Below are 23,798 nucleotides of genomic sequence, written 5' to 3'. Positions count from 1 at the left end.
TAGCTCTGTAATGACTGTCTGTAGCCCATCTGATGCATGCATAATCTGTTCCCCCTGGACCTTCTACATCAGCCAAACAGCTTCGTCATAGCACCAGATGTAATTTGGATGGTGGACCCTTTTCAGTGCAATACATAATAATATTGGAGTATTAATAACCTAGTTACTTATTTTGGAACAGTTGGCATCCTCCATTTCTACATTCACCCTTGAAAGCAAAATGTCTGTTTTTCGTATACTGGTCACCCACCTGCTGATAAGAAACCTTAAAACCAACCATAGTCCCCCTTAAGAAGTTAGAAGCACAGATTCTAATTCTAACGAGGTAGCACTGCTCTAAAGCATAATATACAATGAGTACCATTTTACCTTAGCCTAATCATCATATTCGGGACTTTCAGTATAATACATTTGATATCTGGGTTCCACTCAGTCACTGAAGATACACTAGAGGAAAAAGCAACAGTCAGAATTCTGCAAAATGATAATAAAAACCAAAGGGATACCTTAAACAGTGCAGACAGAACAGGATCAGACAGTTTCTCACCGTCCACAAACATCAATTTCTGAGTCCATTTAAAGACAATTTTCCCATAATCCCTGCAGTTTAAAATGCTACACATTAAAGAACTGAACCCTGAGAAGAGCACCTTGATACCATTGGCTCTGAGGCTCATAAGTCCTGTAACTGGAGCTAACACAGAGCCCCAAACCCACACTGCTTCACTTTTAATCAGGTCATGAAACAAAATCAGTTGCATGGTTAAGCTCCTTTCATACATAAAGGAGCTGGACAAGAAATCTTGCAGAAATGTTACATTGTGGGCACACAGATCTGAGGAGAGCTTTGACGAGAACACGGAGTTACTCGTTGAGGGTACAGCACATGTACGAAAGGAACGAGGAATATCTGCCGATCTCATGGTTTTGTGAACTGCGAGAATGAGGAGCGGTTGCAAGAGAGGCAAGGAGTGCTCACACATTCTCATTTATTGCCTGATCCTCTGCCAAGTAGAAAACGCATTCTCGCTAAACTTGTAGGACTTCTCCTCGATTACACCTTAGTCGCTCCTCAATCTTACCATCACCATCCTGCATCCAAAAGATTGGCGAGACCCTGAAGAGGTTCTTTGATGAGTCCCTAGGAGTGACTCAGGAGTGATTCTGTGAGTGCCAGAAGAGCGCTACAAGAGAAATATATGGATTTATTTTGCATGAAAATCCACAGAAGGAATTGACACATTCAATAGGTCCATAGCTTTTTGCAGAAATTGGAGAGATTAGAGAGAAAATTGGAGAGTTTGAAGAGAGCCATGTAAGAGCTCAGGAAGTCCAGGCAATCTCCAGGAGTACACCAATTTTCTCACCAAAATCACTTTCTGAAAGATCTCCCATCAGACTCCTGTATGTATGAAAGGGGCTCTCGGCTTGTGTATCTTTGTTGGACATTACACAGTGCAGAATCTGACCACATTAGCTCTGGAATCAACTTAGCATATCTCACCCTCTATCCTTCAGTTTCTCCAAACACTTATTTCTATTGCAATAAAATTATTTGTATTCTTGATTTTGTGTAAATAGTAGCAAACTTTATCCATCAATTCTTTCCCTAATTTTAGGGAGGAGAACATCTTAGAGCTGGCCAGTTCCAGTCTTGACTGTATAGATAGAGCACAGTGGTACTTGAGTTCCTCCATGGCACATGTTTGATGGGGGGAAAAAAGAAAAAAGGGGGAATAGTTCGGCAATGCTAATGGGATACTATACTCTCCACTTTATTTAATTTATGCTTCATTTCATTTAGGATGGAGCATTGCACCCTGTGGCTGGGGTTAGGGCATTGAACCCAGGAATCTGGGAATTGAACCCAGTCATGTCCCTTCCCCATGACATGCACAAAACCTATCACTGAGTCACCAATTCTGAATTGGATACATACAAGTTGGACCAAAAAGGTCTGGATAAAATTTATCCTAGGTTCAATGCCCTAACCCCAGTCATAGAATACAGTGCTGGGCCCAAGCCTGGGTATGATGGGAGAGTTGAGTCAGTAGGGTCCAGCGGTAAACCTGTGTCAAGTTGTGTTCAAATCAGCTGGTCCGCTGTGGCGACCAGCAGCTCAAAGACTAATAACAACAACTTGCATGTCTACAATTAAGGCAATAAAGTTATCCCCCTTCTGTCTGTCTTGCAGTGCCACATCCACCTTTTGGATCGCTAACCCCAATAACAACCTGATTGACTGTGCAGCTGCAGGTTCTGAGGTAAGGTTTGTTACAACACTGATAAGTGTGATTAATGACCTGTAGGACCAGTGTGAGCTTGAACAGCTAGCACAGCTGCATCTGGCACATTATGGAAGAACTAGTTATGTTTCATATTGTTTTTAAGTGTTTACAAGGCTGTGGGTGTGAAAGAAACAGAAAGCGTGGATGAGACAGAAAAAAAAATGGAGTGTGTGGTATCGCCCGCTGCTGTATATATTTTTTCTCACTGTCACGAATACAGACTTAAGTAGCCCTCATGTTGAACACATAATGTTTGTGTGTAAGTCTGTGTCTGTGTATTTGTGTGTCCATAGGAGACTGGCTTCTGGTTTATTTTTCACCACATACCCACCGGCCCATCAGAGGGCATGTATTCACCAGGCAAGACAGAACACACTCCACTAGGACAGTTTATCAACAACCGAGCACACTCAAACTATAGGGTGAGTGTGTGCATGTATGCATACATTGCAGGTATATGTGGAAAAGAGAGAAATAGGTTTGGTATTATGGACACCCAGGATAGTTTGGGTATATCACACACCATCATTTTCATGAGGATGCTGTTGGAAAAGGTTTGCGATCAGTGGGTGAAGGAAAAAAAAATTCTTCATCTTTCCTTCATCTTGTCTACATACCTGGACGCTTTAAGGAGAAAAAACAAACATAATTCCTTTTTTGTTGTTTCCTGTATGTATGTGGTATGCAGGCAGACCTCGTTCAACACAGTGGGTAGGCAAAAGTAGAGAGTTGTTGGAAACTGAATCTGGATTAAGGCATGGCTTATACCAGGATTTAGGAGGTAGAAGAAGGGGATCTTCTTTCATAGGAGCCGTGGCAACAGTATAGCTCAATGTAGAAATTTGTTTCTAACAAGATAAAACTCATGAGACAAGAAAAAAAAAAAGTGTCTTTTTATTATTATTATTTTTGTGTGTGTGTGTGTGTGTGTGTGTGTGTGTTGGGGGGTAGTTTAAGTGCCACTAAACAAATGATCACTAAAAATCAGAGGCACGGTTATGGGGTGAATTTTAGATTTGAATGCCAAATATTTTCAAGTTGCAAAATGTTCCTTGTGGATAATGAACATCACACCTACAGTACCCAGGCCAAAAATCAAATCAAATAAGCAAAAAGATTTTGTCTTAGTTTGTGCAACTGTATTCAATTCACTACTGTCTGATGAGAAAGCAGGATTATACAATCAAAAACATGCTTTTTCAATATTTATTTGAAAGCCAGCCCACTGCACTTTGAAGTCAGGGATATTGAGATGAAGGAGCTTAAAGTACTAGAGGTTTAATGTAAAAGGGGACAGAAAGAGTAAAGAAAAAGTATCTCTAGTGTTATAAGACAAATCATTCAACAATTAGTTCCTGCCGAGTAATCTGATTGGATGGGAGCCATTCAATGAGTGATGATATAGAGCATAACAGCACTGGGACTTTTGCCTCTGAACTGTCCGTGTTCTGTTCACAGCTAACGCGAGCTACCAAACTAACTAGTTTCTAACACAAGAATGAATACCATAAGTGATTATATGACCTACTTATTGCATTACCATTTAATGCTATTTCAGATTCAAACTTGGAACACAGTCATTTAGCTGATACTCAAAAGTGGAATAAGTGGAAATATAAAGTGAATCATGAAGTATGAAGTTTCTCAGTACTGTCCACCACCTCCATGTTTTTTTATCCTCACCTTTCAGCTACAAAAGGTACTGTGTACAGTGGTACCTCCATAAAAAGCGTTTTCAGCATATAAACAAATGAACCAAGACAAAATAAACACTGGCTAAGTTGCAGGCATTTATAGGAGCCGTTTAAAACTTTTTTGCATCAGCGGAAAACCAAATGAAGTGAGTTTGCATATTTTTTAAGGGTTTTTTATTGCATTTTGTGCAAGGTTTAGTGAAGACATAGCACCATGGGTCCCAAGAATGTTATCAAGGACAGTAGCAAGGAGAAAAGGGAGCCACTTTCAGTTTAGTTTTTGGGGCCGGTGCCAAGAGGAATCTTGGAATTTAATAAATTAAAGTTAGGTGAGGTTGAATGTCTATTTATTTCATGTTTTTTTCTAAATGTTTTGATTATTTTTATATTTAAAAATATGATTATAGTATCGGTAATCTGTTAAAATGGTAATATTGCGTGACTGGAACAGGTTATTTTACACATTACGCCGTAAGAGCTTGCTTCTGGAACGGATTTCATTTGCATGCTGAGTACCACTTCATGCAAAATAACTGGTTCAATAAACATACAAATCATAATCTGTTAAAATGTTTGTGGAACCATTGTATAAAAGCAATATCACACTTAAGGACGTGCTGTTGTGCTGAATATCAGCACAAATGTGAGGTGGCTATAGATCCGCACCACAGCCATGTTGATAAATATCGTTTCCTGAAACTTTCATAAAGAACTTTTCAGTATAATACTACAGATCATATGGAGACTTTATTTCAGATCATATGGTACACATATTTCCTTATCCCTGTGCGGAAATGATTTGCTGGCTACATCACTGCTGGAAATGGAATCAGTGTAATGAACATAAATGTCATTTTGTGACCTTAGCATCATAAGATCCTGTCTGGCGTTCATTCCTAACCGAGTGAACCTTTTATATGAAAATGATTTTGATTCATCTTTGCCAAAATCCTGTTTAGCTTTGTCTTTACTTCATGAATGTATGTATTTGTTTAAGTCAGTAAAGCCCAATGGATTAGCTAGCAGCATCCGCATCTTGAAATGATTAGCATTAGGTAGCACAACATCACATACATCAGTCATAAATATGATTTTAACTGCAGAACACAAGAATATCACAACAAATACTGTGGCCTTTGTTAGTTTAGCTCTTTCAGTCAAATCCTGCTGATTGTCAACCCCTAGAGAGCTTTCTTAAACTGTTGGCACAGTATCGAAACAGCTCTAAATAGTATTGTCGATTCGTAAGCTGTTACCGTATACCATGCATTATAAATATAGAAGATGGACACCATTAATGCAGCTCTCTTGCAAGTGGTGAAACGTTAGCAAGTTACAGTTATTTCAGGGTAGATAGTTTAGTATGTTCTCATTAAAAATGAATAGTCTTGTTTTTTCTGGTAAGTCTGGAAAGTTGCTCGTAATCAATAGTGTTGTTTATAGTCTTGCAGGACAACATTTAAAAAAATATGAAACCATCTGACATCAGACATTTTTAAGGTTAGATTATGGTTATGTTCACAATAACAGCCTGAGGTGACTTAATGTGATGTAGATCTGATTTCTTAGGACTGTCAATAAACAGATTTTTGTGATATGAGTCACTTTCATATGTTGTCCTAAATTGAATACATAGCCATCATGGGGTCAACCGACTTGAATGTGAAAGATCAGTTCTGGATTCATGCAACTTTTTCTCTCTGAGCGTGTGTAGGGCTCTGATGTCATCAGTCAGTTCCGGCCACTGCCGCGATTTCATATCAGTGCTAGCAATTGCAGTTAAAACAGCTAAAGTGAAGCATCTGGCTTTCTTCCTCGTTCTGGACCTAAACAAAAATTGCCGACTAACTGCTTGACAAAATCACATCCCTTTTAGAAATGAATAAGTGGTCACACAGATGGTCGCTGTGTGCGTGTGTGCCGTATCAGAGTCTGGTGTGTCCACTTTAGAGTCAGATAAAATTCACTTTTAATCATGATTGTTATGTTTCCTATGTTAATACATTACTGTTTTTTTTTTAAATTAAATAATGAATTAATATTTTTCTACTTAATTAATATTTTTTCAAAAATAAAACAATTATTTAAAAAAATAAAACAATTATTTTAACTATAAATGTATAGTACATAACATATCACTTAAAATTTCAATGCTTTTGATCAAACGAAAATCATGTGACAAAATTAAGGTTTTAATTTCTTTTTTCTTCACCTTATCTTCACTCGAAACCCTTTGCCACTTGTCTCTACATTTAATTTGGAGCCTCCATCCAAGGCTTTCTGAATGAAAATATCTGCCACATGAATAAGTGTAAAGTATAATTGAATTCCAGTTGGTCTTAAGCTACAAGTTGCCGTGTGTACAAGCTGCTTTTGGCTATGACATAGTCTTCCTAGGCAACGCGGCTTCACAATTAAGAGCAGTTCTATGGAATTCTTTATTCTTTCTTTTTTCTTAATCAGAAATGTTGTTCTTCTTTTTTACCTCATTAAATTTGAAAGCAAGGCAAGGTTTAAAGTCATTTTGGATGATCAGGCAGCCTTGAGGATTAGTAATCGCCTAGAAAACATGGATCCTCTTCAAAAAAGAGAAAGAAGAAGAATCTCCTTCAACGAGGCCCTGGTTTTAACTCATTTGTTTTTGTGCATTTTTTTTCTGCAGGCAGGAATGATCCTTGACAATGGTGTAAAAACCACTGAAGCTAATGCCAAGGACAAGAGACCCTACCTGTCACTCATTGGGGCCAGGTACATCTTAAATATGCACACACATACACAGTGCTTTTACTTAAAAACAGTGTTAGGAAATTTTGAAAAAGCCATGGTTTATCCAGAAGTAGCACTTCCATACTAGACCTCCTTACAGCAAGTGGCAGAATGTTATTGTGTAAATGATGTCTTTCAGGATCATTTTCTAATAATTTGCTCAGACTAGGATAATTTAAAATCACCCAGTACAGATAAATCTTTTTTCTTGTGATGTGGCAAAAATGAGACTTGGGTCATCCGCATCTAGTAAATTTTAAAACACTGATTTTCATAAGGTAGCAAATAATTGGACTTTGTTGTTGTTAGTCTTTCGTCTGATTCCATTCGGACCATCTGATCCACACAACAAGTTATGCCAAATGCCCTTCTTGACGCAACCCTCCCATTTTTTCTGGGCTTGGTGGCTGGGGTTCGGCTGGGGTTCGAACCTGTAACTTCCGAATGGCGGACAAAAAAACCTACCAGTGTCTCATTTATCTTCAGTAACCATTTAATCGGTTCACGGTCAATTTAGAGGTGAGAAGTAAACCTGAATGGATATTAGGTCATAGGATACATACAAGCCATGCATTTGCACCCTCGTTCACTACCAGACGTCATTTAGAGTAGGTAATACACAATACTGACATATTTTGGGAGGTGAAAGGAAAGCCACATTGATATGAGAAGGATATAGAAAATAACCCAAGCTCAGGATTAAACAGGAGACCATGGATTTGTAAGGTGTTGACTAGGCTTAAGTTTGATGATGTTTTTCTCTAATGTTGGACAGGTATAGCCCTCATCAAGATGCCGACCCCTTTAAACCCAGAGTACCTGCTCAAATTCACCACTTTGTTGCCTATAAGAACCAGGACCATGGGGCATGGCTCAGGGGAGGAGACGTCTGGCTCGATGATTGCCAGTAAGTACATCTGAAGGAAGGAGGAAAAAGTGAATGAGCAAGGTTTTTTTTTGGCCCATTAATGCATCAAGCATAATGATATTAATACCAAACAGTGACATAAATCTATCTGTCTATAGGTCTGTCAGTCAGGCAAATCTTTTTTTATTAAAATCCTATGAATGTATCTATTGAAACAATAGGTACGTAGGCTCTGATTCGATTTGTATTGAATTTCATTAGTATTATGATTTTATAAATACAGCGGAACCTCGGCATACTGATGCCCTATTTTACAGATTTTTAAGCCTTAAGAATTTTGGTTGCATCAGCATACGAAGTATTTTCGGCATACAGATAAATAAATCGAACCAAATACTGGCTAAGTTACATCCAGGAGCTGTTCAATACTTGTTTGTATCAGTGGAAAGCCAAGCGAAGTGAGTTCACGATTTTTTTTTTCAGTCAGCGTATGGATTTTTCACACGTCCATAAATCCATTAGTTCATGTCTTTAATTTTTTTTATTCAGACGTTTTAATTGTTTTTATATGCAAAAATATAATTATAGTTTTGGAAATTGGTAATATTTTTGCATGGCTGGAACAGATTATCTCCACATACATTATTTCAAATTGGAAAATTCGTATCGTTATGCAGTTTTTTAAGAACCCTTAAGAACTCCAGAAAAAAATTAAATTCGTATGCCAAGGTTCTGCTGATATCAAAATTCAATATATTTTTTTCTGATTTTGTTGCAATTCTAATTACACATTTGTCTGCAACATTTATACCACCTCAAATTTAAACATATACATTTTTTTAAATAATAATTAAAAAAAAGAACTATACTGAACTTGACTATACGTAACTAAATCAATATTTCCCCATCTCTAGTATCCATATTAAATGATTTGCTACAACATATTCTACTGCCCAAGCCCATGGCTTTCACCTTAAATAACTTGCAAGAGAATGAGTGTAATTACAATCACACCCCTTATTAATAATTTCATTCAGCACGGAAGTTCAAAGTGCTAAAGTCAAGGCAGAAATCAAACAAAAAATAGTATAGATGAAAGACTAAATAAAAAAAGTTTAAAAGTTACAAAGTCAGTGAAAAAAATCATTAACCATGGCATGGATTGTCATTATGATTACCATTGTTATCAGTCAGTTATGTAACACATTGTATCTTCGCTTCATGCTATAATTTTAACAAATTGTATTTAGCCTTATTATAAAAAAATTGTGCTGTCTGAGCACGCTATTGACTCGGTTTGTCTTTATTGTCTGCAGGTTTGCCGATAATGGGATCGGCCTCACTCTAGCCAGGTAGGGCTGCTAATCGTTCATTTTTTTTGCCCTTCGCACACATTTTGCAATCATAATAAAATGGATGCCTTTATGTTTGCCGAATGCAGCCCAGGCAACTGTGCTGGAGCTGTAATTGGAAAATGCCATATATGGGAGGCTTCGTGAGATGCATTGGGGAAATCGGGGGCTTTGAGCAGTTGTGAAAGTAATTCAGTGGTGTGAAGCTAGTGGCTCAGGGACCTGATGAGCATGCACAGTGCGGGCTGCATTTATCTGGGCGTTTCTCTCATACCGCCTGCTTACGTATGTGTGTGTCTCTGTGTAGTGGTGGTACCTTCCCAGATGATGACGGCTCCAGGCAAGTGGTAAAGAACTCGCTGTTTGTGGGAGAGAGCGAGAACCGAGGCATGCCATTCCCTGATGGCCGCATCTGGGGCCCTAGTGGTTTGGACCACAGTGGTAGGACCCTCCCAAGAGGAGTGTAAGCACTTACAGTTCTCTAAATTCTTTTCTCTCCTGCTGCTGTTGATATTTGGATCCGTGTAGCTCACCAGCACCAAATATAGGGCAATGGTTTCAGCTACAAATACAATAAAACTTAAAATGCTTTCTCGTTTCTTTAGTTAGAAGCAAACCGCATGAGCGTTTGCTTTAAATAAATGATTTGGAAGAAAAAAAATGAATTAAATAGCTAAGCTATGTTACATGATTGATAGTCTTGGAAAGTCCTACTTAAATTGGTATAATATTTGGTAACATCACGTGCAAATGTGTTTAATCATCACTATTTACTTACCTGCAGAGATTTCCCCATTCGTGGCATGCAGATCTATGATGGTCCCATCAACGTCCAGAACTGCACCTTCCGGAAATATGTTGCCCTAGACGGACGGCATACGAGCGCGTTTGGCTTCCGCCTGAACAATTCGTGGCAGAGCTGCCCCAACAACAACGTCAGCGACATCACATTCGATGACGTGCCGGTGAGATCCAAAATTCGAACCACACCTTTTTCTTAGAATGCACAGCTTCATAATATGGCAGGACTGTTATGTACTGCTAAAAGCTAATGCATGAAGCCAGTGGCCTTGAGCTATGAGGAAGTAATGTGTTCAATCTGTGAAAGTTCTGACAATAGACAGAAGAGCTGCATGATTTATTGAATGTGCTTAGCTTCAAATAAACCAGAACAATCTTTACCAATGGGGTTTTAATATACATCACAAAGCCTCACGCCATGCTTTTTTTCTTCTTCATCACTTCCATCCATTCCATGCACGTTTTCTAATCATCTCCATCCATGCCAACAACTTTTTGTCCATCACTTCTCTGTACATCATAAAGTTTTTCTCCATCATTTCAATCCACTTCTATTACTTCTACCCACTTTTTCTTGATCACTCACTAAACTTTTCCAGTTTTCTCCATAGCCTTCACGCTCTTCTTATTTTATTATTGATTTCACTTTATTTTATCCACGGTTTCTCCATCACTTCCATCCACCATCAGTGTCATCCAATTCTTTAACACTTCCATGCAGGTATCCCCATCATTTTCTTTCACACCATCTACTCCTGACCCAAGGTCTTTTATCCATGGGATCCACCTGTTCTCCATCACATCTATTAACTTTCTTCACAACTTACATTGAACATTTCTTTAGCACTCAAGTTTACTTTTTTTCACCTCTACCGAATATGACATGCCAGTTCTTCCTTATTACTTCAAGATCCCATCCATCACTTTCATCAATTACATCTACTTTTCTTCACCACTTTTCATGCCAAACACTTTTTTCTCTCCACAACTGCAGCCACTGTCTCTCCATCACTTTTTTCCTCCACTAACATTTTTCGACAGTATTTACCTTTCCTCTCAATCATCATGTCCACCACTTCATTTTATTTCATCCACTTTTTCCTAACTTATTTTAACTCCAACCACCTCCCACAGACACTAAATGTTTTAGTAATGCAAATTCTCAATTCTCATTCATTTTTACAGTTATAATCAAAATAAACTCATTTTACACTGATACCTGATTTAATTTTCAGATCACTTCTCGAGTGTTCTTCGGAGAACCAGGTCCCTGGTTTAATGAGATGCACATGGATGGGGATAAGACCACCATTTTCCATGACGTGGATGGCTCAGTGAGCGAGTACCCTGGTGCATTCTTGGTTAAAGAAGACAACTGGCTCCTGCGCCACCCAGACTGCATCGACGTGCCGGACTGGAAGGCTGCAATATGTAGCGGGAACTTTGCCCAGGTAACCCTTATGGTCTTGTTATCACCAAACATGGTTGTGTTTATACGGATAATTTTGATTTATATATATTTCCTCAGGCATGCATCTAAAACTAACATTTCCCTAATATTCCTCTTTTTGATTGTGTAAAGCTGCTTTGTGAACATTTTAACATTGAATAATTGCTAATGCAACTTCACTTGACATGATTAAGCATGTCTTAACCCATAAACTACTTTTCTCAGAGACAACCAGTAATGAAGCTTGTGGGTAACTTTCTATTAAATAAGAAAAACAAATCGAGGCAGGCTTTTATATTACAGATAATAATTTTTAAAAAAATAATTAGTGTAAAAAGAAGTAAAACTTGCTAACATTTTTTTTAATTCTATTTCTAGTTTTGGTTTTATTGTATAGTTTAAAGCAAGAGCCCAATTTGTAAAACGAACTAAGAGCTAAGAACTTGAGCTAAACATGAGCTGAACCAGTTTATTGGGCTGGTAGAATCAGTAACCATGTTTGCTAATGGGTTAGGATTAAACATTTTATTCTACTTTAGAATTAATTTTATTCTAAAGCAGTTCTTTATAGGGAAACTATTATGCAAAATTAATTTTAGTTATTTTGAAAGAAATAATTTTTTTTTATTGGCCTTGGCTTAAACAAGCCAATTAGATTGCTTCCCCAATGTGACCTCATATAAGAAGATATGCTGATTATACATTATCTGAGGGGTACTTCACAGGGAACATTTACAGACACACTTTGGGGACCTCTGAGAAAGTTTGGAACTACAGTACATAAAGTCAAAGTAGAAACCTACTTAAAAAAAAGATTTACAAATGTGTAAGACGTTAGAAATTGTTAACATGACGTTGTTTCGGAGAAGGCAGGGGAGATGAGATACTGGGCCCGAGTGCAGGGTAGGTTAGAACGCAAGAGGAAACTTTAACTGAATATCTTTAATTTATTATATTATAACCACAGAGGGAATATATTTTATTGGCTTCCTGTTCTCAACAAAAGCAGGAATGAAATCCAGGGAAGCTAGGGAAACTGAATACAAAGAACAAATGCCTTTCCTTCTTAATGAGCCTGAAGAATGGCTCATTAAGAATGAACTCAAAAGTAGAAAGTTTTTTTTTCTTTCTTAAGAAAGGGAACACAAGAACATAGGAGGGTGGCGAGGTTGATTAGGCGAGGCCAACCTGGAACAGACAAAGGATAGAGTATGGCTTTAGTTTTTGAAATTACCAGTTCAAGGTTAGTCTTTCCTACACAAATCAGCATCAAGACTAAGCATCAAGTGAGGTGCAAGCTTCCTGTAGCACATTAACCCCAGAGCATTGTAGCCATTTTTTAGCACAACCTAGGCAATATTATGAAATTTATTTTATTAAATTTTAACAACTATACAAACATGATAAAGAAATTAAATGCAAAAAAATTTGTTTTTAGGGGTTTTTTTGGTTGTGTCTATGAAAAAACAACAATAATAATAATACAAGCATTTGGTGAGTTCAATATTTTTGTGATGTCATTCCTCTATTTTGGGAGCGGTAAAATTGATACATTTAGATAAAAGTAATGATAGCTTAAGTTGATTTATCTAAAAACACAAATACATACTGTAGTTTGATGTCTAAACCCTCTACGTAGACACACACGGAAAGGACAGTCCATATAAGCATTTTTTTTTTTAAGTTGGTCATTGATCAGTGTTGTGTTGCTGGCAGAGATCCACGCCACTTGATTTGTTAAGGGATAAACAGAGTCATGGACACTTTTAAGCTGCGGTCTAGCTGCGGAAGCTGCGGAAGTCTATTTGAGAGTCAACAGCTGGCAGACTGCTTATGTCTCCCTCTGGTGGTGAAAGTCGACCTAGCAGGCAAATCAGCTGCAGGCCTGGTTGTAACAAACAAAACCTTAAGCGCTAACATGATGCACATGTCGAGCTAGCATGGTTCCATCATGATAAATTCAGGCTGCTTGGCAAACTACATCAAAGAAGCAAGAATAGTAAACCCAGTCTTACCAAACTTAATGTGACCTACTGGATAATATGACAATTATGTAAACCAAGTTTGATTTAAAGATAAACACTATTAAAAAATAATAAACTTCTAGCCAGCCTGTTTGCATTAAGTACCTTATAAACTGAAAACACACATGTTCCCTAAGCTTTACTGTGAAAAGTAAACGCTTGTTGTCTTGCATTTTTTAAGAGTCAGTGATTCTTACACGCAGCATGCTGGCATTTCATGAGCTCAGTTCACCTCATTGGTGTCGTAAATGCATTGGGTTTAAGTTGAAGCACCATATAGGTTTCATATATCTGTAGTTAAATCCCTGTCAATTACTGTGTGCCTCAGATTTATATCCAGGCCCGGAACCCAGCGAATCTAAATCTGAAGATGGTAAAGGATGAGTATCCAGACAAGCCACTGGAGCTGGTAGGAGCTCTGGGGAAGAAGCATCACTACCAGCAGTTCCAGCCTGTAGTCACACTGGCGAAGGGCTACACGGTGCACTGGGACGCGGCCGCACCTGCTGAAGTCACTGTGTGGATTATCAACTTCAACAAGTCAGTAATAGCAAATTTAACCAAAAAGCATGACTATAAACTCCACAAGAAATTAATATCCATATATACAGTCAGGTCCACACACATGGAAGCAGCTTTACTTGTGAAGTTCTCATTAACAAATATCTTATCTTACTCCCTCTTTTATATATCAATCTTAATTAATGTGAGGAGCGCAATGCATTATGCAAAAAGTTGTTTAGTCAGTGTTGGATTATTAGTGGCTTTTAAATGCTGTATGTTTAACAGGTTAAATGATGACAAGGATACATCTTGTTAGGTACAAAAAGTGTACTTCTTCAGCAAATCCTCTATTGTGAGAATATTAGAGATTATTAAAATGCTTGGATTTTGTCTTGAAGATAAATGATAATTGATATTTTAAAAGGACATTAGATAAAAGATCATCTTACATTTAAAAGAACCTATGCATTAAAATAGTTCTCTTCTGCCGCCTAGTGTGAATAAGGGAGTTCAACAAAAAACATAAATTCTGACTGTGACCATCATTTCTCCAAACCTCTGCCTCCTCTCGACAGGAACGACTGGATAAACGTTGGCTTCTGTTACCCGAAAGGCACAACGTTTATCATCATTTCCGACCTTCACAACCGGCTTACCAAGCAGACGAGGAAAACAGGGATTTTTAAGCAAACATTTCAGAGGGAAAAGATCAGTCACACACACCAGACTTGGGGTTATTACTACTGGGAGGAGGACACTGGGTAAGAGACTTTCAGCATGATTCATACTAACACTAATGTTTGAAATAATAATAATATCCTTCTTCATATTATTATTATTATACATAATAAAATTATTATCATATATTAATATATATTATTATTTCATGTAACAAAAATCTAAGTATAATATTATTTACTAGTAGTGATACTTATTATTTATATTCTCTCTCACTAATGTTGTTGTGTGGAGTTTATTCAATTTCTGTTATCACTCTGTGCAGGTTGCTCTTCCTCAAGGTCCAGGCCCACAATAACAGAGATACCTTTGCATTCTGCTCAGTGAAGGGCTGTGAGAGAGTGAAGATCAAGGCCATCATCCCAAAAGGCAGTGGACCTAGTGACTGCATGGCACAGGCCTACCCCAAATATGCCGAAATGCCTGTAGTGGATGTACCCATGCCCAAGAAACTACCCCGCTCGAGCCTAGTAAGAAGGATCTCTGAAAGTCTTTTTTCAATTAAATAAATTGACATAGATCTCCCACCACCTTTCTATTTTAGTGCGTTAGAGGGCCTTACATACCTCAAATCACAATAAATTTTATACACAAGTTTGTAATGTAATCGCACTTTACAGTATATCGTTTAGTCAGGTCTGATTATAAAAATGTTCCTTATGCATTCCTACAGCCTCAAACATCTGAGCACTTCCTGGAGGTTAAGGTGGAGTCTTACACCACTCGTTTCTTCCACATCAAAGAAGACTTTGCCTACACTGAGGTAAAAGACTGACGTGGTTTACACAATTTTGTCTCATCCATGTAAATCACTTCAATAACATGTACTGTATCCAGTTAATAAATGGATAGACCGTTCTCTTTATGTATCTAATAAATTGTATATGCGTGCAGATTTCTGTTCAGTTATAGCCATATACCTACACACATTACATCAGCCATGACTTTAAAACTATTAACATTAAAACCACCTAGGGTTTAGGTTGCCTTATTTGTCCCCTGGATGCTCAAGCAGATTGAGATCTAGAGAATTTGGAGGCCGGGTCAACAACCTTGAACTCTTTGCCTGCTAAGCCCCATAAGCAGCAGGCAGTGATAGCAGGGTATCTGTCATGGCTGGCCTTGACTTTTGTGTGTTGCATTGGCTTTTTTGTTGGATCAGGCCAAATGGGCTGGCCTTTGCTTTTGGGCACAGATGAGCCTTGAGTGGCCATAATCCTTTCACCAGGTTACTGATATGTAATTGATACGTATTACGGTGTTAATGCTATGGTTGATCGGTGCATAGTTTCTTCCAAATAAGTGTATATGATCTATGCAGAACTGTAAAGAGTAAAGTAGGGATTAATAAATAAGAACTTTTTGTTGCTCCTGCAGGCCAGTGGTAAGAAGATCTTCCAGTCAGAGGATGGAATCCATCTGACAGTGCTGGATGGTCACAACGGAAAATTAATTGAGACGAAAGGCTTCAGGAGTACTGTACTGATGGGCATCCCCGCTCAGCTCGAGAACTACATCGACTCCCTGATGGAGGAGTACGTACACACCTTATATTATAGCCTGTTCTTCCTTGACAACCTGTACTTTTATTTCTTTTGACCACATTGTTTTGTTATTGTTTAGTTGCATCAAAATGTAAGGGTACAGAAACATTTTTTTTTTTAAACCAACTTCTTTGTGCACTTTCAGCTCTATAGTGTTGATTACCTCCAAGGGCAAGCTGGTCACCAGGGGACCTTGGACCAAGATACTTGAAAAGCTGGGTGCTGATCCGAATGTGAAATTGAAAGGTAATAAAATTTATTATTATTATTATTATTATTATTATTATTTATTTCTTCAAATCGTTTATCTTTAGGAATATAGTCCATAAAGAAAAAGGACAGCAGTAACTTAGCAATTAAAAAATCAGAAATTTTTTTTTTTAATTGAACTTTTTTTTTTTGTTGTTTCAAACCAAGCATGACATCAACTTCTCTAGTTTGAAACCACATAAATTATGTAACTAACATGTAAGACAAGCTACCTATTTATGCTTGCGGTATCAGGTATCACCAAAATTAGTTTTTTGTTTGTTTTTTGGGTTCCTTTTAAGGTTTCTTTCTTATGCCATCTTTCCTTGCCACTACTGCCTTGTGATAATGCCTACTATTAAACTACTATTCCATACAAATAAGGTAGAATTTAACTGAATTGCATTGATTTTGTTTCGAGCACATTGTTTGTCTTAGAAATAATATTTGTATAATAACATATAATCATAATGCAAATGCGAATTTATTGTTGCTACTGATGATCGATGAAGGCATACACAAAAGTATCCATTCTGCATACATTTTTAAAGCAGGCATTAAAAAGCAACGCCATTAGTAACCTTGTGTGATTCCTATTTATAAATGTATCAGTCGTTTTCAATTCCGTGTAATTTTGTGTTGAATATTAAATCGCATATGGCTTAAAAGGACAATAGGGGGCAATAATGCTTTACTGTTGGGAGAATTTAAATTGGAGAGTATGTTACTGTTTATATTAACTTAGAACACAATGTGTTAATAAATTCGTGATCATATACTGCACTTGCTCACATGCCATATAACCTCTGCGACCATATGACGAAGGGTCCACCCGTACTTTATGCCATCATCAGTAATGAACTGAATCTGACTGTAAGGATACCAGCCTTGATGGCATAGTCTCAGAACAGAGCCTACAGCTGGGCTGCTATTTCTTCGAAACTGAAATGCCACATTAGCATCGCTAACAATGTGGTCATTTTTGGCCAACTTTCCAAATAACATAATAACAAAAAAAATATATAAAATGCAGCTGTCTACAACTGAGCCACAACAGGATTATACCAATACCCTAATAATTTCATACAACTGTGTCTTACATTCTTAAAATTCGAACTCTGAAACATTACAATAGAATGTTTTTAAATGTACTTTTTCAGCATGGTTCAAATTAATCTGGTTTATACCACAATGCAATTAAATGTTCACATCTGTTTAGTCAGAAGCTGTTTCATTACATTTTCAATATCAGATATTAGAATCACCATCTACCACCTGATATTACCACCTGATGATATTATCATGATACTTAGGTGCTAGTCCAATTTGTTCTGTGATTCCCTTAGTGTCATTATTTTATAAATATATCCCCATTCAATATTAAAAATATACTTTGTTACAATTCTTAACAAATTTATCAAATCATTTTTTTCCTAGCTGAAAAGTGCACCACCTGTAGGATTATAGTGGAACAGCAACATTTTACCACCTAAAATAAGAGCATGTATAAACACATTTATAAAAAATAATAAATAAATAGTGATTTTTGGAATAAATGGGCCACACAAAAGAATTGCGATGTTTACCTTAGTTGATTGTCTGTAACAACTGTAAAAATCACTGACCATTCAGATACTTGAGATTAGTAGACCATGCACGTATTCTAATATTAAATTGTTTTTTAAAAATGTGCTATTCTTTATCAATGAAAAACATACAATCATTAAAATAGTAAAGGCTTCTGTAGGGAAAAGTTTATATAAAATCCACAATTAAATATCAAATGTTTTTAAATATGACATCATTATTTAATTTATTTAAAGTTCTTTGGTATAGAAGACATAAAAGACTTTAGATTTATATTGTCATAGGAAACAGTCAAGCTGGGCTCTATCCTGAAGACTCCCACCCCAAATCCCCATTGTCAGAAAAAATATACAACCCTAGCTACAGCTGAAAAGCTATGAGAATGCTAAAACTATAAAGGCACTAATGAATGCTCTGCAGTATTTTTTTTTTTTTGGGAGTTCCAATATAGCTATGGAATTCATATGGAATTCACATAGTTGTGAAAGTAACATGCTGCACATATGTGTTAAACAGAGGAATGTGCAGACACACATGCTGGAGCCACGGGGTTCTTCTTCCTGCCCATCCCTTCTCATCCTACTAACACATGTTAGTCTGAATCCCCTGGGCGAAATTCTGCATGTTTGGTGCATGAGATCTTCTCAGAACTTAGCTCGATTCGTGCTCTTTATTTCTTTAGGGAGAAATGTATTGAACACTGTTTGTAATTGAAGCTTGAAATCCATGACATTCTTAGATATTTAAATTAAACAACATGAATGAGGATTACAACCCACAGGAAAGTCATAAGTAACCATGTCAAACATAGCTTCAAGCAGAGCTGCAGCATGGAAGGAGACCAAGAACCATTCAATAGAAACTGGGTGCTAATATGCCAAGACATGCTGCCATTCTGAGATAATGGTTTACTTCCTTGTTCTGCCAAGTTGCATTTTGGGAAACATAAGTGCCTTGCTTGGTGTCAATACATACTGTAAAAGCAGAGAAATAAGAAATGGCCTCAGCTTCTGTTTGGCAACATTATTTTCAAATTCATTAGCATGTTATGGAGAAATAAGTTAAAAAAACCTAAATAGGACACAACAATGTGGTGAAAACAAACATTACCGGTTTGATTTTGAATGGTAGGTTCATTTTGAATGAGTTATTATAATAAACAGATGCTGAACCAAAAGTTATTCAAAAATGGTCATAACATTTTATTAACTGACATAGGGTATTCAAATTGCACAGGTTGGTAGAATAACTCTTCCTCTATACAAAGGTACTACTCAATATAGTCTCCTTCATTTGCACCATCATAGAACCCTTTCTAAAAATCCTTAGTGCCAGTTGATGATCTTCTATTGTGTGTGTTTATGGAGAAGACACCAATTGAAGAAAGCAATGTGCACAGATGGGTGAAAAAGTTGCAAATGCACCGCATCTATGTTGAGTGGTAGTTTTGTACAGAAGAAGAGTTATTATTTGAAAACCCTAAAGCAGTAAGTAAAAAAAAGTGATGCCTACTTTTGCATTACTTTCCAACAACCCACATATTTAAATGTATTCTGTTAATGGTGCTAGAATACATGCTCACTTCAGGATAAAGAGAATACACCATACAGTAATAAAACACATTAGTATTCACACCACCGTGACCTGCTTGCACAGCAGTGGGGGTAAAGATTTTTGCAATAGAGACTTTTAATGCTTATAATTAAAAATTTTGTTAAAAAACATACAAACACATGTGCACACCCACACTTGAGTATTATGAGCTGCTTTGTGTAGGTTTTGTGTCTCCTCATTCTAATAACGTAGGTTTTAGTTCATACCACTACTAAATATAAAAAGGTTCAAGGGAGAAAAAAACTTAAAGACTCTGTATTTATTTAACTTAATTATTCTTAAACTTATGTCCACTTTTACATTTCTGAACGTCTCATTTGCCATACTTTCTGCATTGAAAATAAACAACTTCTGGTCATTTGTTGCATCCTCTAACATCACAGCAAACACGGACACACCTACCTTGTTAAATAAGCACAGCCACACATACTGAGGTATATCAGAGAAATTATTTTTTTTTTTTCTCTCTCTGCAGATAAACTGGCATTCGTGGGCTTTAAAGGCAGTTTTCGGCCAAACTGGGTGAAAATGGCGGTAGACAAAGAGCATGCCAAGCTTCACCAGGTGCTACCAGTTCCCATAGTACGGGTGATGAAGCTCTGAAATCCTCCAGCGCCACCCCTGATCACTCACGCACAGCCAGGACTACTGAACACCGACAGCCAATCTAAAGCAAGCATGCGTTCGCGTCACTTCTCTCACCCGGATCAGTGTGCGATATCGATGTACGTGATAATGTGGCCATTATGTGAATCTTTCAGATTGTGTTGTCAGTGTGCATCTAATTTTTGCCACATGAGAGAGAAAAAAAAGTGTGAAAGACGCACCACATTCCTTGTTTTGTTTTTTCTTTCTGCCCTCTTTCTGTGGTGTTTGTCATTCCAAAAAAGAAAAAAAATCATTTTCTATCCTGTAAAAAAACAAAAAACAGAAAGGTTTCAGATTATAAACATTGTGAGGTCTGAGGTTTTTGCCATTTCATTATAGCATACCCTTTTATGTGGTCAGTTTGTTGTAGCATATGAGAGAACCAGGAGGGTAAAGAGCATGCAGTCTGACTTAATGAATAGTTGCAGAGAGAAAAAAAGCACGGCTATGTATATATGCGTTTGGGTTTAAACCTGTGAAAAGATTTGACAACGTGTATTCCATCAGGCAGGGAAACAGCCGAAATAGCTGGTCTTTTTTCGGAGGACATGATTTGTTAGTTATTTGTATGTTTTATGTGTTTCTAAAATCCTTCAGATTGATAACAGAGATATATTTTCTACTTATTTATTGTACAGGCACTATTGAGCAAAATCAAAATGGACATCTCTTTTGAGTTGTAATGTACTTCTGTCTGATCTGTAAAAAAAAAACTAACAAAAAAAAGCAAGCATCTGAACAATATTCCACTTTCTTGTATTATTGGAAATTTGCATACATTAACCTTGGGTTGTACATTGATGTGTTGTAAATGTGACTGATTTTAAAGTAATGTATCACTTTGAATCAAACTTTTTGTACAGAAATAAATGATAAAGATATGCCTTGTCTTACTGCTTCATGCTGTTTTGTTGTGTGCTCATGTGGACCAATGAACACAGAGATGTGTGAAAGTACCCATCGATTCACTACAGCACAATTCCGATTATTATGTGCCGTTATTAAAGCTTTCAGGAATTAGAGGCTACATCACCATCACTGCAGCTGACACACACACACACACAGACCAGGCCTCCCATAACAATAATATTCCATTTCTCTAAGAATGTATAACCTTTACCTAAGCAACATAAAATTCAGATCAGCTGCTGTGTTTCTCAGTTAAAGGTGATTCGGTAGCTGAAGCCTGCCGTGCAGTTGGGACGTTCTGACCCTCTGTGCTGTAGGTGTGGTTTCCAGCCCTGTAAGAAACCATGTGGAATGTTGTACTCTTTCACACGAAGCGTGGAATCATTTAGGGAAGGGGAAAAAAAGGCCTGGGTTGGTACGGAAAGAAGTTGCAGCTGTGTCAGCTCTGAGGCATGAAATTATCAGCACAGAAAGTGTAAAACTCTGGGTGGGGGTACAAAGGAAGTGCGCTTTGATCATGACTGGCAAGTATTTAAAATGTTAAGATATCGGTGAGGTAGAAATATGTTGAACATGGTCTACTGAACACGCTCTCTCTCTCGCACGGTCTCTCTCACACACACACACACACACAAACCCTATCTATGCGCAAGTGATATAGCATATACAGTTAGCTCTATAGTAAAATAACTATAGATTCATTACAAATTAATTAATCATAAGGGATAGCATTTGTTCATAAATAATCAATTGTAGTGAAAATTCTAATTCCAATATATTTCTCCTTGTCAAACTATTAAATATGAAAACTAAGTAAAGGTGTATCTTTTAGGCATGCAGTCCCTTGCTTCCTCATGGCTTCCCATTTTGCCCCACTTACTACCTGATTCCTATACTTGTCTCATTTACCTCCTGCTTCACATTCCTGCAACATTTGCTTTGTTACACTTCCCTTTTTCCATTGCTTGTTGCTTGTCTGCTTTCCTTTCTTCCATCACTTACTTCCTGCTTTCCTTTTTTCACTGGTTGCTACCCACCTGTTTTTCTTTCATTTTTATCCCTTTCTTCCTTTCATCACTGCTTCCTGTCTTTCATTTATGTATTGTTTGCTTCCTATTTGCTTTCTTTTATCTACAATTTACTTCCTGTTGCTTCCCTTTATCCATCTGTTGCTTCCTGCATGCTTTTCTGTATTTCCATTACTTGCTCCCTGTCCCTTTCTCCCATCCCTTGCTTTCTATCCCCGCTTTACTTTATCGATTGTTTGCTTTCTGCCTGCTTTCCTTTATCCATCACTTCAGTTCTTTATTTCTATCCGTTGCTTGCTGCCTTGCATCCCCTTTTCCCACTCCTATGCTTTCTGTTTGCTTCCCTTTATCCATCATTTGCTTCCTACCTGCTTTCTTTTATTTCCACCAATTGCTTCTTGTCTGCTTCCGTTTCTTCCTGTCTGATTCTACTTGTGCACTTTAAGACAAGTTTGTGTGTCTAAGTTTGGGGTGAAACTCACCCAAGATACTGTGGGAGCATGAGGATTACTGAGGCCACCAGATTTCTAATCAGCCAATGCACATACAGCCCTCAAGTCATTTTGCAGATGAAAACACCTGCTACTGGGATCAGTTGTGTGCGAGTATGTGTGTGTGTATATCCCTCAGCAGTACAGATGGGACATTTTGTTCATCTTCCCTACAACCCAATACTGAGTTTATATCCCCCTTAATAGCCCCACAGAAAGGAAGGGAACAGATGATGAATGAATGCACTAAAGCTCAGGAGAGTTTCTCTGGCTGCTATGACAGGCCTCGTTCGTCTGGAGTGCTCTTAATTCCTTTTAAAACCTCCAGGTGGACTTTATGTTTGTAATGTCTGGATTATTCAAGTTTCATCTCTATAATGTCCCTGATCCAGAGTGCCAACACATTATTAGTTAAAATAAAGATTGTATTTTACTTTGAGCATTGTTTCTATTCTGTATCTCAAAAAAATGCCATTGTTTGCCTCATACCACAGATGAAAGAGATAACACTAAAATATAGTTTCATTACAGATTAAAAAAATATATAAATTTCTTTTTTATATGCACGCTATTGCTTGTAGTGGCTTGGTTCCAGAGTTTCCTCTTAGGAAACAGAGTGTGGCACAGATCCATACTTTGAAAAATCATGTCCAGGAAGGAACATGAGAAGAAGGACATGAAGTTTGGAAATGCATTAACTGTTAACTTGCTTTCTTGTTATTAAATATAGAAAGGAGATTAGGTACAATAGTTAATCATCAAAAAAATAAGCTCTTAGGGAAAAAAAAAAAAAATCTAACCAATAGCTTGTTGCGGACATGATACCGTCTCTTTTATCCTACACCTACGGTACACTATTATAACTTTAATTTATAATTGGCTTGGGAACTAACCGGACAGAGAAGTTGAAAAGTAAAACCAGTAAAGAAAAAGTCTAAAGAAGGCTTTGAAACAATAAACCCACAGTAATGTATTACAAAGCACTTTTATTCTGATTCAAAATACTGTGTTGAATTCAACAGATTTATAATGGTGAGGTATATGTAATATTTGAGAATGGAAAATCATTTTAATGATTAATAATTTCATTTGAACTGTTATTGAAATAAAATGATAAATTTAGACGAACAACGATTTAATAAAGATTGAGGAACCAAAAAAAAATTATAATAACAACAATAACAAATGAAGTGCTTTCTGATGGATCTTAAAGCAAGTACCTTCTGTATGTAACTACTGTAGG

General features: G+C 37.2%; 1 protein-coding gene across 1 annotated transcript in view; it reads left to right on the top strand.

Annotated features, from left to right (window-relative positions):
• Positions 1-21,009, top strand: part of LOC128542743 (cell migration-inducing and hyaluronan-binding protein-like) — a 135,918-nt gene extending 114,909 nt beyond the window's left edge. The window contains exons 15-29 of the mRNA XM_053512715.1: positions 2,195-2,264; positions 2,582-2,710; positions 6,645-6,730; positions 7,524-7,655; positions 8,933-8,968; positions 9,276-9,431; positions 9,753-9,933; positions 11,005-11,220; positions 13,572-13,783; positions 14,323-14,508; positions 14,751-14,955; positions 15,159-15,248; positions 15,863-16,020; positions 16,175-16,275; positions 19,955-21,009. Of these exons, the coding sequence (XP_053368690.1) occupies positions 2,195-2,264; positions 2,582-2,710; positions 6,645-6,730; positions 7,524-7,655; positions 8,933-8,968; positions 9,276-9,431; positions 9,753-9,933; positions 11,005-11,220; positions 13,572-13,783; positions 14,323-14,508; positions 14,751-14,955; positions 15,159-15,248; positions 15,863-16,020; positions 16,175-16,275; positions 19,955-20,082 (2,086 nt within the window). The 3' untranslated portion in view covers positions 20,083-21,009. The remainder of the gene's footprint in view (positions 1-2,194; positions 2,265-2,581; positions 2,711-6,644; positions 6,731-7,523; positions 7,656-8,932; positions 8,969-9,275; positions 9,432-9,752; positions 9,934-11,004; positions 11,221-13,571; positions 13,784-14,322; positions 14,509-14,750; positions 14,956-15,158; positions 15,249-15,862; positions 16,021-16,174; positions 16,276-19,954) is intronic.
• Positions 21,010-23,798: the final 2,789 nt, after the last annotated feature.

The sequence above is a fragment of the Clarias gariepinus genome, chromosome 15, assembly GCF_024256425.1.
Source record: "Clarias gariepinus isolate MV-2021 ecotype Netherlands chromosome 15, CGAR_prim_01v2, whole genome shotgun sequence".
In the NCBI taxonomy this organism is placed as follows: Eukaryota; Metazoa; Chordata; class Actinopteri; order Siluriformes; family Clariidae; genus Clarias; species Clarias gariepinus.
The sequence above is the reverse complement of the archived record's forward strand: the minus strand, read 5'-3'. Positions and strand labels throughout refer to the sequence as shown.